This window comes from Trichomycterus rosablanca, chromosome 1 (genome assembly GCF_030014385.1).
Source record: "Trichomycterus rosablanca isolate fTriRos1 chromosome 1, fTriRos1.hap1, whole genome shotgun sequence".
NCBI lineage: Eukaryota > Metazoa > Chordata > Actinopteri > Siluriformes > Trichomycteridae > Trichomycterus > Trichomycterus rosablanca.
Genome location: NC_085988.1, coordinates 25,609,868 through 25,627,969, shown reverse-complemented (window position 1 = coordinate 25,627,969; position 18,102 = coordinate 25,609,868). Strand labels below are relative to the sequence as shown.

The 18,102-nt window shown below is 37.8% G+C and overlaps 1 protein-coding gene across 2 annotated transcripts in view; it reads left to right on the top strand.

Annotated features, from left to right (window-relative positions):
• The window catches only part of LOC134319858 (TBC1 domain family member 9B), a 41,552-nt gene that overhangs the window by 8,191 nt on the left and 15,259 nt on the right, over window positions 1-18,102 (top strand). For both annotated transcript variants that reach the window (XM_063001132.1, XM_063001124.1), the window contains exons 7-18: window positions 497-676; window positions 1,915-2,082; window positions 3,814-3,964; window positions 4,693-4,907; window positions 7,508-7,625; window positions 8,547-8,749; window positions 8,931-9,013; window positions 10,216-10,345; window positions 10,453-10,551; window positions 11,557-11,625; window positions 13,390-13,630; window positions 14,907-14,972. In XM_063001132.1, coding sequence (XP_062857202.1) covers window positions 497-676; window positions 1,915-2,082; window positions 3,814-3,964; window positions 4,693-4,907; window positions 7,508-7,625; window positions 8,547-8,749; window positions 8,931-9,013; window positions 10,216-10,345; window positions 10,453-10,551; window positions 11,557-11,625; window positions 13,390-13,630; window positions 14,907-14,972 — 1,723 coding nt within the window. The remainder of the gene's footprint in view (window positions 1-496; window positions 677-1,914; window positions 2,083-3,813; window positions 3,965-4,692; window positions 4,908-7,507; window positions 7,626-8,546; window positions 8,750-8,930; window positions 9,014-10,215; window positions 10,346-10,452; window positions 10,552-11,556; window positions 11,626-13,389; window positions 13,631-14,906; window positions 14,973-18,102) is intronic.

Here is an 18,102-nt window from a genome sequence, read left to right as displayed (position 1 = left end):
ACCAGTGATTCCAATGGCTTAATGCAGTATAATTAAAATGATGGCAGTTCACACAGGTCTTTCAACATGACTTGGATTTGAAAATTACAATCGAATAGAATAGAATCTTTATTGTCACTATACACAGGTACAGTTAAATTTTGTATGGCATCTCTTCAATATAGGTAGTAGCAGCAGTAGAGTAGCAGTAAAAAACACAAATTATTTACACTAATAATAATAAAAATAAAAATTCACACTGCTTATTATTGTCCAAAAAAAGAAAAAAAACCCAGGAATTTATACAGGCATAAGCTAATAAAAGGTTGCAAGAAAAGGTTTGCAAATGGGTTGGTAAATAATATAATATCATTATTATTATAAATAACAGATAATTTTGTGGCACCCATTGTATTTGAAAAGAATTGCTTTGCTGTATATTATGATCTTATATCATAATATTAATGCTTTAACTAAAGAAATAGCATATTACAGTTGCCTCTCTCTCTCTCTTTAGGTGTCTATAGTAGAGAAAGCCGACAGCAGCAGTGTTTTACCCAGTCCTCTCTCCATCAGCACTAAAAACAAGATGACCTTTCTGTTTGCCAACCTTAAAGATCGGGACTTCCTTGTTCAGCGCATCTCAGACTTCCTGCAGCGCACTCCTGATAGACTCAGTAGCCTGACTGCCCCGTCTGTAAGTTGGTCAAGCACAAAGAGGAAGCTTTAGTTACAACTTCCTAAATCAGTGGTTTTTAAACTGTTACTTAGTGCAACTTCAAGTGATTCACCAGATAACCTTATAAGTGAAGTAAAAGTTATTAATTTAAAATGTATTGCAAAAGAAATGTATGTATTCTGTTTTGGAAAGTGTAATATGGTGTAGGTTGCTCAGGTGGCAAAGCAGTAAATAATGCTAGCCCACTACTGCTGGTATTCAGAGTTTAAATCCCCAGTGGTGCTATTGGCTGATCGAGCATCTACATGCAGACATGATTTGCTATAACTGAAGGGGGGATGGCAGAGGCTCTGTTATGTTTTGGGAACAACCTGTCCAAATTGTGTGGTTCCTGGGGATGCCGGACCTACCTGACACTGACCAGGATAAAGCACTGAAAAACATAAAAATACTTTTGTTTCACTGTAACTAATGTTTAATGAATTATGGCATCTACACACTCACATACACACACTTACCTCTTTTGTCAGAATGTGATTGAGCAGTAGACACACCTGTTGGGTATTAGGAGGGTTATAATTACTGGAAAATTAAGGACTTCTTGTACAATGCAGTAAAATGTTATTTTATTGACAAAAGTGCAAAGAAATGACTTTTAACAGTTTGGATGACCAACTAAATATTTCACAATGAGCAGGTGAATTGATAATAGGTCAGAGTATCATGATTGGGTATAAAAGGATGATCCACCAAAGGTCTTTGCAAGCAAAACTTGGTTGTAACTCACCACAATATGTCAAACTTTGTGAGCAACTTGTCAGGTAGATCAGAACAAACATGTATTAAGCAAGATGGTAGATAAGTTAGACATTACACCATCCACTGTACATAATATTGTAAAAAGATTCAGAAAATCCAAAGAAATCTTTGTGTAGCCATATCAATTATGTTCAGGGCATGTAAATAATACCACAATTAAATGTGTGTGAACTTAAACCTTCAGACTACATTGGTTAAGAAACTGTCATTCTACTGTAATTGATATATCTACATGGGCTTAGGAGTACTTTGGAAAACTTGTCACGTAACACAGTCCACCACTGCATCAAAAATGCAACCTGAAACAAAGAGAAATCACTACATCAATTTTATGGAGAAATATCAGCAAGTAGTTTTATAGCTTTTACTACTGGTTATGTAATTTTTATAATTTTATTATTATAATTTTTTTTTTGTTCATTATGTTTTATTGCCAGGAAACTCCAAGTCCCAACATGCCTCATGCTCTCTCTCCAAACCCACCAGTGGTAGGATCAGGTGAAGTGGCTCAAGGTCAGTACTACAACTCCAACCTTCCCACAGCCAAGCAAGGCCTGCTCAGTATCTACCAGAAAGACCGTCCTGAGGATCTGGGGCCCAAAGCGGTAAGCTATAGCTCAGAATAACCCATATCCATTAACAGCCAAACTTTAGTTAAAGCCTAAAGCCTGCAATACTCTAATAACTATTAAAAAAATACAGTTTTATTAATAAGTGAAAACTTATCTTTGCAAACTGTTGCAAATGATCCTGATTAGGTTCACAGTGCTTGCAAAGGCAAGTATACCAAGGTCTTTCATAGTGCAAAACACAAACACATTCACTCATGTATTTACACAGGCAATATAAAGGGCAATTAAAAGCATTCATCCTACTGTTTGCTGTTGAAAGGTGGAGGAAACTAGAATGACTCTCGGCAGGAATTGAACACACATCCATAAGATCTACATAGTATTTACAGTAGCAGGATATTTTGTTAATACTGCCATGTCAATGTTATTCAACCACTATATAATATTGTTGATCTTAAACCCTACTGCTAATCCCCATGACTTAAAGTTGTTACAGCATTAAAAACTTAATAACAAGCCTTAATTTGCTTCACTTGTATTATGTAAACACTACTCAAAGATTTGAGTGTTCAAATGAACTGGCAATCTTCATTGTGACTGGCATCATGGATTCACAGAAATATCAAGACATTTTAAGGGGAATGTGTTGCCTTCTGTGGTGAAATACTGTAGAACCTTGGTGATAGTTGGACTTTCCAGCAAGACAGTGATTTCAAGCACACCTCTAAGTCAAGCAAAGCTTGGTTAAGGAATCAGTCTTGGAATATTCTGGAGTGGCCTTCTCAGTCTCAAGATTTAAATTCCGTAGAGAATCTTTGGTGGGATTTAAAGAAAGCAGTTGCAGCAGGAAAGCTATCAAACTGAAATCTTTTGCAAGAGAAGAATAGTAACAGATTTCACAAGAGAGGTGTCAGAAGTTTGTCATTACTTACTGATATCACTTAGAAGTTATCAAAGCAAAAGGATTCTCTGTCAAGTACTGAGGCTGGCGGTGAAATAGGGTTAAGGTTAGGGTTAGTGCACATGAACATTGAAATAGAGTTTTATTTTTATTTAAACTGTTTACTGAGACTTCTTCTTGTATATTTTATTCAATTCTTTAAGTATGACCATAATGCATTTTAAGGTGAGTAGGTTTTAAGATTTCTGATATCAGGTGTATAATATATAAAAATTACTTGTAGACACGTACAGACTACATCATCCAACCTGTGCAATGTCAAGCTACAACCTGTGCAATGTCAATTGTCAAGTCATCATACTTCTTGCCTATTTCCAATGCCATGAGCAAACAGATGCCCAGACTCTGATTAATCCACTATTCATTTTACACAAAGAGAGCAGTGTCATTCCTTCCTCCAGTTTTTTGCTTTGTGCATCTCAGGAGCTGAATATATATTTATTTTAATAGCACTTAGTTACCAGCACGTTTATAATTGTTTATCAAGTAGAATCGGGTGCATTTTTGGCTATCATTTGATACATTGGCTTGACACCACTGCTTTAGGCATTAAAAACAACCTGTTAACCAACAAACCATGTTTAATATTATTCACTTTTGGGTAGATGTACAAATACCTTGTGATCATGACAGAAATACATTTGCTAGAAACACATTTTAAAACACTTTCAAATGACCTGGATACCTTCATTGAATTGGTCAGAGATTTATCCTTTTTATATGAATGACAAAAACATAGTGTCAAATCTTAAAAGCGAACCATGTGTTACGTAGTTCACACCTTCTCCCATTTAATATTTCAGACAAAAGAAAAGATGAAAGAAGAATCCTGGAACATCCATTTCTTTGAGTTTGGGCGGGGTGTATGCATGTACCGCACATCTAAGACAAGAGACCTGGTCCTGAATGGAATTCCTGAGAGTCTGAGAGGGGAGCTATGGATGCTGTTTTCAGGTAAATACTCCTTAGGTCCTAACACTAGGGGGCGTCACAAAGCTTTGGTCTTTATTTAAGGAAAACTGAGCCTAAGATTGCCAGTGTGGCAGTGTTGTTGAAGTACAGAGTTATACGAATTCACATTTAAAATCAGAGGGCACTTTACCTTTGTTCCTAACTAAATAAGCAACTCAAATGTTAACTAACACCAGTGGAAGAAATCTGTATAGCTGCTATTCCTAATTCTTTTTGTGAACTAACAAACTAGAAACACCCAAAATGTGACCAAAAGGATCAAACTCACAGCAACAGTAGTTTAACACATTTAAAGACTAATTTTAACATTTTAGAATTTAATTTTTTATTGCTGATTTTTAGGTTTTTTTTTGTTTTAGTTTATAATAGTTTTATAGTTTTACGTCTCAAAATGATGTACATTCCTGCCTTGTGTATTTATGGATATAGCAGTCCATATGCATTGATCTTGCTCACTGTCTTAACTTAAATTTCACAATATTCACAATATTCCTTATATCTCTTAACACCCCCCCCCCCCCCCCCCCCCCCCCCCCCTTTCTTTTTGAATGAACAAAATGTAAATGTTTAGGATTCCTGGGGGGAGTTTTTGACCTTGTTGGTTTTCTCTCTGTTTTGTACTTTTATTAGTCTTTTTTACTGTTCCTCCAAAAGGATGTATAGTTTTTCTCAAATGGTCTAATATGATTGACCTTGTTTCTTTATTGTAGGTGCTCAGAATGAGATGGTGACTCACCCAGGTTACTATGCGGAGCTGGTGGAGCAGGCGATGGGTCGATGTACATTAGCTACAGAGGAGATTGAGAGGGACCTGCATCGCTCTATGCCTGAGCACCATGCCTTCCAAAATGAGATGGGCATTGCTGCACTCCGGCGAGTCCTCACTGCATACGCCTACCGCAACCCAGGCATAGGCTACTGCCAGGTACACACATGCACCCTGTGGAAAACTCCCAGTTCATGTGCAGCATGAATTCAAAAATGCAGTTTTAATTGTCAGTTTTACAACTGGTCTGTTAGGTCTGTTTATGCTTAATTGAATACAAAACAGCATAATGTAGAGAAACGGCAGTAACGTAAAATAGAGGATGAACATAAAAACAGCATGTCTATTTTTTGCGTTCACTGTGTTTGAGCTCTTTATAAAAACATCAGTTATTATAAGCTGATTACCAGTTCTACCTTAATTGTGTGGCATTACATATAGTTCCACATGCAGAATTTAACATGCAGTTTGATTTCATATATAATTTAAATACATTTTAGTTCCTTTGATTAGAATCTAAGTAATACAAATACATGAAAAAGGATGTTCATTTGGGTTTGAACCAAATTAAATTATGGGTTAGAGAGCGCTCAAGGGTGGTTGAGGGCTGGTCGTAATTCAGGGTGAGTCACGATTTAGGACTTACTCGTACTGCTTAGAGATCTGTAGCTCTTAATTAAAATCAATTGATGAAAGCATTAATCAAACAGTGGCTGTTGGACTGCACTATTGAAAATAAAATATTAAGGATTAAGATTATTAGATGGCAATATTAAAGCCATCAAGCACACTAATAAATCATCTGCTTCAACTCGGGTTAAATATGTTAGACACAGCACTTCCATCTTGCTAGTTTGAAATGCCTGAGTGTGGTGGGTGTCACCTGGAGCTTAGTGTGGCTCTCCATACACAATACCACTATGTCTGTGTAATTTTAATTAAAGGTTAAAGTTTTAGTCCCTTTACAATCAATCTATAGTTCATTTATACTTGCAGAATTAAGAAATTAATTAAGAAAGGAGTTGCCACCTGTTTACAAGTATGTAAAACATCCCAGTCTTAAAGTCTTAAAACTAAAATAGCTTGTCAGGCCTTAATTCACTCATTAGGACCTGTTAGACTGGTCAAGGACTGCCAGTAAAAGATTTCAGCTGATAAACATTTCAGAGCATAATAAATTCGCTGTAGGCTGTTTGACCTGTCTTGACCTTGAAGTGTCTTCGGGCTGATTTTTGTCATTATTTGGCAACCATGGTAGTATCTGAATCTGGTTATAAAGTTAACATGGGATGCATTTAAGGCACAGGCAAGTGCCAGGTCTGCTGTTCGCTTGTAATTGTTTAAACAAGGCCCGTTTAAGCATATATAAAGACCATAAACATTTAAGCACAAAGACCATAAACAGTGGGACACCTCAAGGCTGCGTACAGAGCCCTCTTCTGTACTCGCTCTTCACACACGACTGTGGGGCCTCTTATAACACCACCAGTATTATTAAGTTTGCTGATGACACCACAGTCATTGGTCTTATTACTGGGGGGGATGAGATGGCGTACAGGAGGGAGGTAGCAGATCTTGTGGACTGGTGTCAGAACAACAATCTTTCATTAAATATCAACAAAACAAAGGAACTGATTGTGGACCCCAGGAGGAGAGGAGAAGAGCATACACCGCTGTATATAGGTGGAACAGTGGTGGAGAAGGTGAAAACCTTCAAATTCCTGGGTGTGCAAATCAGTGAGGATCTCACCTGGTCCTGCAACACACGCCACATCATCAAAAAGTCACAACAGAGACTGTACTTCCTGAGAAGACTAAGAAAATTTGGCATGTCAACCAAAATTCTCAGCAACTTCTACAGATGTACGGTGGAAAGTGTCCTTACCAGCTCCCTCACAGTCTGGTATGGAAACTGCACTGCAGAGGACAGGAAGGCTCTCCAGCGTGTAATAAAAACTGCACAAAGAATCTCTGGAACGTCCTTCCCTGCACTACAGGACATTTATCAGACCAGGGTTGTCAGGAGAGCCCACAACATAATTAAGGACAGCACACACCCCCAAAACTACCTCTTTACTCCTCTGCCATCAGGCAAACGTTTCAGAAGCCTAAAGGCCAGAACAACAAGAATGACCAACAGTTGTTACCCACAAGCAGTCAGACTTGTGAACAAACATGGACTGTCACATACACAACTTACCTCATGAACATTGTACATCCTCTACAATGAACTATTGCACATTTAAATGACTGCTGCTACTTGCACATAATGTTGCACAATTTGCACCCTAAAATAACTGCTGCTGTATTGTCTGTATTTATGCTGTATAACACTGCAATAATTTCTGCACCTTATGTGACTGCTGCTATGTGCCTTTTTTTTTTCTACTGCCTAGTTTATTTCTATTTTTATTCCTCTGTATATAAAACGTTTTTATAGTTTAAATTTATATATTTTTTAAAAAGTTTTATACTAAGTTTTTTATTCTGTTTAATTTTGTTCTTATGTATAATACTTATTGATGTTTGGAGGACGAACAAAGTAAGAATTTCATTGTACAGTGTAACTGCTGGTTCTTCTGTGCACATGACAATAAAACTCTTGAATCTTGAATCTATATTTGCTATATATCATCTAAACAATGCTAGAAACAAACATTAACCTTAACTTTACATATTATCTGAAACAGGTTCATGTTACTATTATTTCACCAGTCAATTTTATGCATGTGTGTTTCATGTGTGTTTTTATTCTTAAGGCCATGAATATAGTAACTTCAGTATTGCTGCTGTACTGTACAGAAGAGGAAGCGTTCTGGCTGCTGGTGGCGTTATGTGAAAGGATGTTGCCTGATTACTACAACACTAGAGTTGTGGGTCAGTCACACACACACACACACACACACACATACACACACATACACACACATACACACAAGCCACAGATTTCTGGTTCTTGGCTTACAAACATTCATACTATAACAGTGACATACATTATTAACAATGACATCATAATACAGCTGTACCAACTGTGTCCAATGTATTTATTTATTTATTTATTTTAACTTAAAATTTTAACCTTTAAAGAAACTTATCAATGGGCACTCAGTTGGCACAGCAGTTTAAACTGCTAGTCCAGAAGTGCAGAGAATTTGATCTGAGCTAGGCCCTTGTTGGGCGCACTACAAACTCAACTGGCCACATATGAGAGAGGAAAGGCTGCATCCTTTTTACTTTAACAGCCACTCCTACTGTTGGGTTAAAGCACTGTCAAAATTAAACCAGTTGTAGCCTAGTGGTTAAGGTACTGGACTAGTAATCGAAAGGTCGCTGGTTCAAGTCCCACTAGTATCAGGTTGCCACTGTTGGGCCCTTAAGCAGCCCTAGATTGCTTAGACAAAATACTGTCACAGTACTGTAAGTCACTTTGGATAAAAGGGTCTGCTAAATACCTTGTAAATGTGTTCCTAGTCATGTGTCCAAGCTCCTTGTTGGAATCCACTGCTTGCCAGTGTAAAGATGCATTTGGATATTTTAAATGACTAAAAATGTATTTTAATGTTTGCTGCTGGACATCAGGTTTGCTTGGAAAAAAAATTGCCATTAAATCACTAAACGCTGCATGTTGAGAGTTAAGTCTTACACACTTACATTACAGTTTCAATGATAATATTATAGTTTAATGTACAATACTTAACATTAAAGTTGGTGTGGAATTTATGCTGTTAATTTTTATGTCTTTATTAATGTTTACCCAATACATCAAGAAAATGTGATAAATGTGTTTGTTTGAAATAGGCGCACTGGTAGACCAGGGTGTGTTCGAGGAGCTGACGCGGGAGTTTTTGCCACTGCTCTATGACCACATGCAGGAGCTGGGAGTGATCTCAACCATCTCTCTGTCCTGGTTTCTCACTCTCTTTCTGTCTGTCATGCCGTTCGACAGCGCTGTGCTTTTGGTGGACTGCTTCTTCTATGAGGGCATTAAGGTCATCTTCCAGGTGAGGTTGTGCAATTTTGACCTGATATTACAGAAGTCAACTTTGCAGCACTGGAGTTCTGTCAGTACACACATTATCTATAGATAATAATAGTTCCTGATCATATGTATGTGGATTGTGTCAGTGGCTGTGTTGCTCTGTTGTCTGTGTTGATGAACTGTGTTCTTTTTCTGTGCTTTAGGTATCATTGGCTGTGCTTCATGCTAACATGGAGCATCTGATTAACTGCACAGATGAAGGAGAGGCCATGACTATATTGGGAAGGTCAGTCTGCAGGCAGAGCTCAGTTTAATGTACATTTGTGCCATTGTATTCAAAGCAACTTGGGCAGTTCAGAGTTAAGGGCCTTCTGAGCTTCTGATCAATAGTCCAGCACATTAACCATTAAGCTAACACTGCTTTTAGTGTCTCAGTTTGCACACTACAGTTTTGGATTAAATGACAGCACATTTGTTAGTGCAAGTCTTTAGGTGTCCTGAATTTGCACCAATTTGGAAGTTATGTAATCATATATGTGAAGAATGGCATTTTTTTGTCCAGTATCAATCTAGCCAGTTTTAGGAGTCATGCATATGGAAGAGTGTACTTGGTCACCTTTTCCAAGCATCCAATAATATTTTATATGACGCAGTTAAGAAAAATCACTCACTGGGAGCTGTTGCAGTGTAGGGTTGACTTACTTAGTGGAAGAATTGTTGGACTGGAAAAAAATGTTTAAAAAGCCTCAAAACAATTTGCACATTGTTTTTCTTCATATCCTATGTATTTATTTTATGGATGTTTCCCCATTATCTCAGAATCTAGTCATTTCCAATTTCTAATTGTGAATCCACTGCAACTTACACAAACTCTGATCTGATCAAGGACAACCCCTTCAACATGTGTCCAATCTGCAGTCACTTTTTATCATCTGCCAGTGTTTGGTTCCCACACAGAGCCATATCACGTATGGAGACACCCTAAGCTCCATGTGACTACACACCACTCGCTCGGGTGCCAGACCAGTCCTGGAGATTAAATATCTCAGTTAGGAGGAACAGGTAGCAGGAACAGGAACTCCCTTCCCTCAAACAAGGCCAATTCATTGTGTGGATGCCAGCCAGGTTGGTGGCTCTGCCAATATTTAAACTGCAAGTTTTAACACTCAGCAGAGGTTTGCCTGTGCATTCGACCGCTGCTCCACCTGAGTGTCCCTCATGTCTTGTTTCAACAGTAAAAAAAAAAAAACTTCAGATGCGTTGTGTTGATATTTGTCTTTGGTACACTTAATACCTGAAGCTTTTTGGTGCCTAACCATGATTATGCTTAAACCTTTGCTTTTGTTGTGGAAAATCATAGCAAGGTTAAAAGACTAACGCATTTAAAGTGTAGACTTCTTTAACAATGTGCCATATAAATGATTAAAGAGCAATGATGTAAACAAAGGCAGTAGTTGGTAAAAAATGAAAAATCTCATTCTTTTTCAGGTATCTGGATAATGTAGTGAACAAGCAAACAGTGTCTCCACCCATCCCACACCTCCATGCCCTGCTGACCAGTGGGGATGAACCGCCACCTGAAATTGATGTTTTTGAGCTAATTAAGGCCTCTTATGAGGTAATTTATGCATTTCTAGATTTCATCAAACTGGATTTGAATGTTTCCTACCCATTTCTGTGACTGAATTTCCTGTTTGCCCTCTTGCTTTCTGTCTCTTCATATAGAAGTTTGGCAGTCTGCGTGCTGATGTCATTGAGCAGATGCGGTTTAAACAACGGTTAAAGGTCATCCAGTCTTTAGAGGACACAGCCAAGAGGAGTGTGGTGAGTGTATTAAAGATTTGTGTGGAACTAACATTTAGGTTCAGCACTCACACATTATTGGCTCTGATTCATCTGCATCCTGGATGCACTTTTCAATGTTTTTGTCAATTATGTGCCCTAAATGCCACAGAGATGTACTGGAGAGATCAGACATGTTTACACCCTTGCAAAAGACATGTATGTCATGTCATGGCATATTTGCAACTGTTTAGTTTTTTTATTTTTGACTAAATGATTAAAACACATACAGTCATGGGGAAGACAAAGTACCTCCTCCTTCAATCTATCTTTTAATTTTTTCAGGTCCAAATATCAATTGTGTGATTCTCATCAACTGATTGTAATATGTAGTCATTTTATAAATGGGGTAAACCAACATTCATAAGCTTAAAAATTTTACGTACGCTCTTCTTACCTCATTATGAAAGAAATTAACAGCCAGCTGTTTCTAACAAATTGCACCAGCTTAGTTTATCATTAAGATGGCTCTATAAAAGCAGATTTTTTGCATTTTGTTGTTCTGGACCACTCAGGTGTTTGTCTACATCATTTAAGAGGAAATGACATTAGCCATGACATAAGAGAGACAACTGTTGATTAACAGAGATACATTACATGACATACAGGCTTCTTTAAGTGTTCCTAGTAAATTGGCTATTGACTGTACATGTCCCTTACAAGTTGTGCAACATGCAGTTATCAGTGTTGAGCAGAATCTGCTTTCAAATCTACCTCCTTTTTATTATTTATTTTACTGATTGGTTTACTACACGTTCATTGAAGCACATTACAGTGCAAATGCTCTGATCAGCAGAAATTATAACAACTTTCAGAGCTTTCTGACAATTTATATAAAGGTATGTAAAACCATACTTGAGTTGTATTGTTAGTTAATTTTGCAATATTTTATTAGTCATTTTGTCTATATGCCACACACTGTTGCTTTTGGACCTGTCAGAATGCTGATCTGTATTGTTTTTTAAGTACTGTTGTATTTGCATGCAGGTGAGAGCCATCATGACAGAATCTGCCTTTAGTATTGAAGAGCTTGAGGAGCTGTATGTTTTGTTTAAGGTAAGAGCTTCCTGTCCATGTAGTTTTGTGCACACACACATATACACATGTATATATAGCCATGATAACTGGCAGATACGTGTGTGTGTGTGTGTGTGTGTATAACATTACCAAGGTATTTTAAAAGCCATTTGTTCCTGAGTGTTATGTGATAGATAACATACAAGAAGTTTTTCTGTGTTGTTAAAGGTGTGTTTTGCAGTTTTTATTAGTACATCCAGACCCATAATAGTGATGTAATTATAAAGGCACTCTGAAGTGCAGTATCAGTGTTTGTTCACTGTCTTTAGTTTCTGGTTTTGCACTTAATTGCTATCATTTGTCTGGTTTAGCTTAATAGAGCTTTGCCTACTTTTCCCCTACTGCAAGGCACAAGGAATAAAACATATTGCATAAATTATATTGTACGTGTTAGTGTGTTTATTAATAATCTAAAATATGGCCGACTGGAGATTGTGCCACAGTTCAGGCAGTTTTTATCTTAGAAGCTACATGATGCAGCAGGAGGTAAAACTAGAAATACTGGTAGCATGTTTGAACAGTGGGTTACAAGCGTTTTAACATAAGCTGTAATGAAAATTCAAAATATGATGTGTGTGTGTGTGCATGTGTGTGTGTCTTTCTTGTGATGGATTGGTGACCTGTTCGGGGTGTTTCCTCCCTTTTGCCTAGTGAATCAGACCCACCGCATCCCTAAATAGGACGAAGCAACGGCAAAACCTACAATAAATGAATTGCTGAATGATTTTTTTAATCCAATCAGAGTTGGAATATGGTATTATAAAGTGGGGTGGTATTGTAGTTGTATAATCATTAAAAAAAAGATATTTGTCAAATTAATAAATTATAACTTTTTTTCATTACATATTTATTTTTTACTGTTGCTAAATTGTGGTCAGGATTGCAGTGGTTTCAGTTTCTCCAGAACTACTGAAACAATACAGACACATTCAGTCATGTCTGTATGTCCGGCTGATAGCACTGAACTAGCTGGACTAAAGTACTTTACCACTGCACATTTTTTTTTACTTTTTGTTATTATTTTTAAGTCTAAATTTAAATTTACATCTGATTTTACAGGTTAGACAGTCTGTTGAGCATTTGAGTAATATTTATAGTGAAAAAATTCCTGTTAATTCCTATTTAAATTTAACAGCAGTAAAAAAACTGCTTGGGCAGTAGGTGGCAAAGTGACACAACTAAAAGAGTCCTTTATAGCAGCATGGGTTCTGGGTACCATGATTTGATTCTTTACTCTGTTACTGGCTGTGTGTAGTTCTACTTACTCACCCATGTCTGCATTGGTTTCCTCTGAGTACTCTGGTTTCCTTTCACTTCCCAAAAACATGCAGATGGTGAATTGGCCTCTCTAAATAGGCCTTAGGTGTGAGCGAGGGAGTATGTCAGGGTGTGTTGCCCTGTGATCGCTGTCTTGCTCCCAGTGTTTTGTAGGTGGAGTTGGACCCAGTACAACAATTGGAGTCACTATTCACATTACAGCCAGTAGGGGGCTTAAAATATCAAAATTTTTCCTTTACTGTTAATTAAATGGCATCTGTTTTTATTGCTATGCCGGAACTGTCACACACAAAGCCAAAACATTCAGATGTTACCGTTACCAATTGTTTGGGCCGTTTCAAACCTTTTGGCATTAAAAGCAGTCACAATGTTTAAAGAGATACTCTAATGATAATATAGAATAATATAGAATATACGTCTAATGATTTGTGTATTCTATTCCATTCTGTCTCTGTGTTTCCTTAGGCCAAGCACATAATGAGCTGTTACTGGGGTGCAAGCAGCACTGCTGCAGAGCGTCACGACCCAAGTCTGCCCTATCTGGAGCAGTACAGGATCGACTGTGGTCAGTTTAGTGAGCTGTTTTTGGCTCTGGCACCTTGGGGCTGTGGTCCGCACACCTCCACGCTCGCTATCCGCTTGTTTCGCCTTCTGGACCTCAACAAAGACTCTCTCATCAATTTTAAAGAGTTCGTTACAGGCCTGAGTGAGTGCATGACCTTTCCTGAATTTTTTTTCTTTTGTTTAGCAGGTTTGTCTAACAATGTTTTAATATAAGACAAAAATAGACACAAAATACGGTTTTAAAAGGATCATAATTTAGTTCGCATGTTTGGATCAACAATTTAAAGGTTATAATCTTGTTAAAATAGTTTTTAAAGTAATTTATAGGCAGGCATATTTACGTTCAGGTGCAACTTGTTTTGTTAGTTTTAACACTTCCTATCAAGAATTATAAAATTAAAATGGTCTACACTGCTCAGCTTTTTAAGCCAACTTCTTTTACATTTACCCATGTCAAGTGGGTAGCACTGGGTAGTGGGTAGCAAACTGTGTGGAGTTTGCATGTTCTCCCCATGTCAAGTGGGTTTCCTCCGGGTGCTCCGCTTTCCTCCCACAGTCTAAAGACATGCAAGTGAGGTGAATTGGAGATACTAAATTGTCCATGACTGTGTTCGATATAACCTTGTGAACTGATGAATCTTGTGTAATGAGTAACTACTGTGTCTGTCATGAATGTAACCAAAGAGTGTAAAACATGACGTTAAAATCCTAATAAACAAACAAACAAACCCATGTCAACATAAATAAGCTTACTTATAACCAAGGCTCTGCCTAATTCATGGCCATGAAGATCGCATTACGGACTGTGAAATGAGCCGTTTCCAGTGTAATATGCAATGTTTTTAATTCGCGTAGCATTCAAGTGCCTCACTCTTACTGGTTGATTTGCACTATGAGGTGATCCTAGCAATCCTACGGCAATTTAGTTAGCAATCGCTTAGTCAAAATGTCCAAGATATCGAAGTCTAAAGCAGCTAAAAACACTATTCGGGTAACCGAGTTTGGAAAACTCCTAACCAATTCTGTGGATGAAGATGGGGGCGTGTTAGGACACGGACGAGAATTTTCGTATTTGAGATGGAGCATAAAGTCTCGCACCGTTGCTGGATGTTTTAGGTTTACATTCAACCGTTAAGGTAGGCTGAGCTGTGTGTTGTAGCTTCCATTTATTCAACCTGCTGTGAAATGTGGCACTTTTCTTTCAAAATCCATGAAATCTGTGATTTTTGAAAAACAAGGTTCGTAAAATTAAGCAATTTTCCTGTGAATTTAGTAGGGCCCTACATATAACTTATAAATTACCTATTCTGGGTTTTTTTTACTGTTGTTGCTGGTAGATTGCGCTTCTGGTCATGTCATACTGTACTACTCTAGGCTGTTTGTGATAATAAATCATGTTTGCTGTGTGTTTGTCTCAGGTGGAATGTATCATGGTGACATGACTGAGAAACTGAAGCTGCTTTATAAATTACACCTGCCTCCAGGTACACACACACACACACACACACACACACACTCTCTCACTCTCACCAAACACATACGTGACACACACCTGATTATCTTGACATCACATGGCTAGAAAACTTAGTTTTAGTTTTTTCTTGTATTTATCCTTTAGTTTCAGTTAGGCTACCTGTGGTCTGCTTGGTGTTTTGTCATTTGGTTTCCTCTTACAATTATTAAGTAGAATAGAATAGAACACCTTTATTTGTCATATATACAGATACACGTGTAAAGTACAACAAAATTCTTTTTCTGCATATACCAGCATGTATGGAAACTGGGGTCAGAGTGCAGGATCAGCCATTGTACGGCGCCCCTGGAGCAGAGAGGGTTAAGGGCCTTACTCAGGGACCCAACAGTGGCTGAATGGCTGGGTTTGGAACTCTCAACCTTTCAACTGATAGCCCAAAGCTCTACCCACAAGGCCACCACTGTCCCACTGTAAAGTAAAACCATATTCTGTTGGAGTAATAAATATAAATAAAACATTACATTTACTCCATTAGTTTAACACAGTAACTAGCAACCACAGTGTCAATACCATATAGGCTTTGTATGTGGACGGAATCAGAATCATCTCAAACTGCTCAATGTTTTAACCTAAATGAAAGTGTGTGCAGTTGAATTGCGATCTTTCTGAATTGTTATATGGTTTATGGGCAGTGGTAGCTCAGTGGTTAAGGTACTGGCCTTATAATCTGCCCAACCACTACCAAGTTGGCACTGTTGGGCTCATGAGCAAGACTCTTAACCCTCAGTTGCTTGCCTTGTATTCTCTCACAGTTGTAAGTTGCTTTGGATAAAACTATCTGCCAAATATATTGCAAACACATTTCACCTTAAAAAACCTTAAATGCAGTCTATAAGACTTTATAAAGTCACGGTTTTATTTATGCTCTCTAAGGCTTTGGGCCCAAGGGGGTGCACTTATGCAGACACACAAATAATTTTAGCAAGGTTTGTTGAAGCATGTAAAAATGTGTATGAAAGTGTGCGTGAGCGTAGTAATCATATTTGCTACGCTTCGTTTTGTTAGAGAGGAAATGGTAGAAGGAAATGCGTTCACAGCTGTTTGGCTGATGTGTGGTTAACTATTTTTGGCCAGCAGCCAGCAGTGTTGCTTAGAGAAGGACTTAACCTCACCCAACCCATTTTAAACTACAAACCCTATTTCCGGAAATGTTGAGACGGTTGTAAAAGGCAAAAACAAGATTCTATAATTTGTTAATTCTCCTAAATCTTTATTGACAAAATCACAATAAAAAGATTTCCAGTGTTTTCACTGATAAAATGTACTTTCTAAATGTAACAAATTTAGAATTAGCCTCCAAAAAATAGTTGGGACAAAGACATTGTTACCATTGTTGCATCACCATCACTTTGTGGGGTTTTTAATCATTTGGGAATGAAAGATACTAATTGTTGCACTTTTGCAAGTAAATTTTTTGCCCATTTTTGCTTGATGCAAGATTTCAGCCACTTAACAGCCCATTGTCACGCTTGCCTAATTCTCCTCTTCCTGACATGCCATACATTTTTAATAGGAGATAGATCTGGACTGCAGGCAGGCACACAAACTCTGTCTCAGCATAATTTTCTTTTGGTGATGCTTATTGTTGTTTTGTGACAATTAATTTTAGAATTCTGGCCAAAAAGTTCAACCTTGGACTCTTCATACCACATTTTTCTACATGCTTTTGACAGATGTAATGTAGGTTTTTGCAAAATGTAGCCAAACTTGGATGTTTTTCTTGCCACGCTACCCAAATCCCAGACATATGAAGTATATAGGACATTGTTGTCACATGATGTACATAACCAGTACTTGCCAAAAACTTCTGCAGCTTCTTTAATGATGCTATACCAATGATCATGGTGTATGTAATGCCTTGGAAATTGTTTGTTCCCTTCTCCTGACTGATACTCTTTGCAGATCATTGCTTTTGTTGTAAGATGCAACTAAAAAAAAATGTCAGGAAAATCCTACTAGAAGAGCTGAACTTTAAATGCGGTTAATCATAGGCATTTTAATGGGTGGACTTGTGTCACTGACACTGTTTAACATTGAGCGGCATGGTGGCTAAGTGGGTAGCACTGTCGCCTCACAGTTCGATCCCCAGGTGGGGCGGTCCGGGTCCTTTCTGTGTGGAGTTTGCATGTTCTCCCTGTGTCTGCGTGGGTTTACTCCGGTTTCCTCCCACAGTTCAAAGACATGCAAGTGAGATGAATTGGAGACACTAAATTGTCCATGACTGTGTTTGATATAACCTTGTAATCCTTGTGTAATTAGTAACTATCGTTCCTGTCATGAATGTAACCAAAGTGTAAAACATGATGGTAAAATCATAGTAAATAAATATAGACTTCAAAAACAGTTGGGACAAAGACATGGTTACCACTGTTGCATCACCTTTTCAATTAACAGCAGTTTTTAATCATTTGGGATTTAAAGATACTAATTGTTGCAGTTTTGCAAGTCAAATTTTTGCCCATTCTTGCTTGATGCAAGATTTCAGCTGCTCAACAGTCCATTGTCACTCTTGCTTGATTCTCCTCTTAATGAAACGCTATACGTTTTCAATAGGAGACAGACAAGCACACAAACTCTGTATCCACAAAGCCACACTGTGATAGTGCATGACGAATGAGGCCTGTTTTCTAAAATCATTCTGAAACATAGACTAACTACAGCATATTTTCAGCCTTTCAGTCCAGCTGAGATGAGCTCGGGCCCGGAGAACTTGCCGTTTTAGCAACTGATGTATGACTTTCCTCTTTTGATGTAGTGGTGTACTGTGTTAAGTGACAAGGGTTTACTAAACTGCTTCCAAGCCCATGTGCATGTGTTTTTTTGCAATGCCATCTAATGTTTTGTATTATTAACATTAATGTAATATTATCAGATGGTGAAGATAATTCCCTCCACCTCGAACAAAACAATAAAAACAGACCCAAAGCATAATGCTGCCACCACCATGCTTCACTGTTCTTTTGGTGATGCTCAGTGTTGTTGTTGTTTTTTTTGCCAATCATACCTTTTTAGAATTCTGGCCAAAATTTCCCCCTTGGACTCTTCATACCACATTTTCCTACATGCTTTTGGCAGACTTG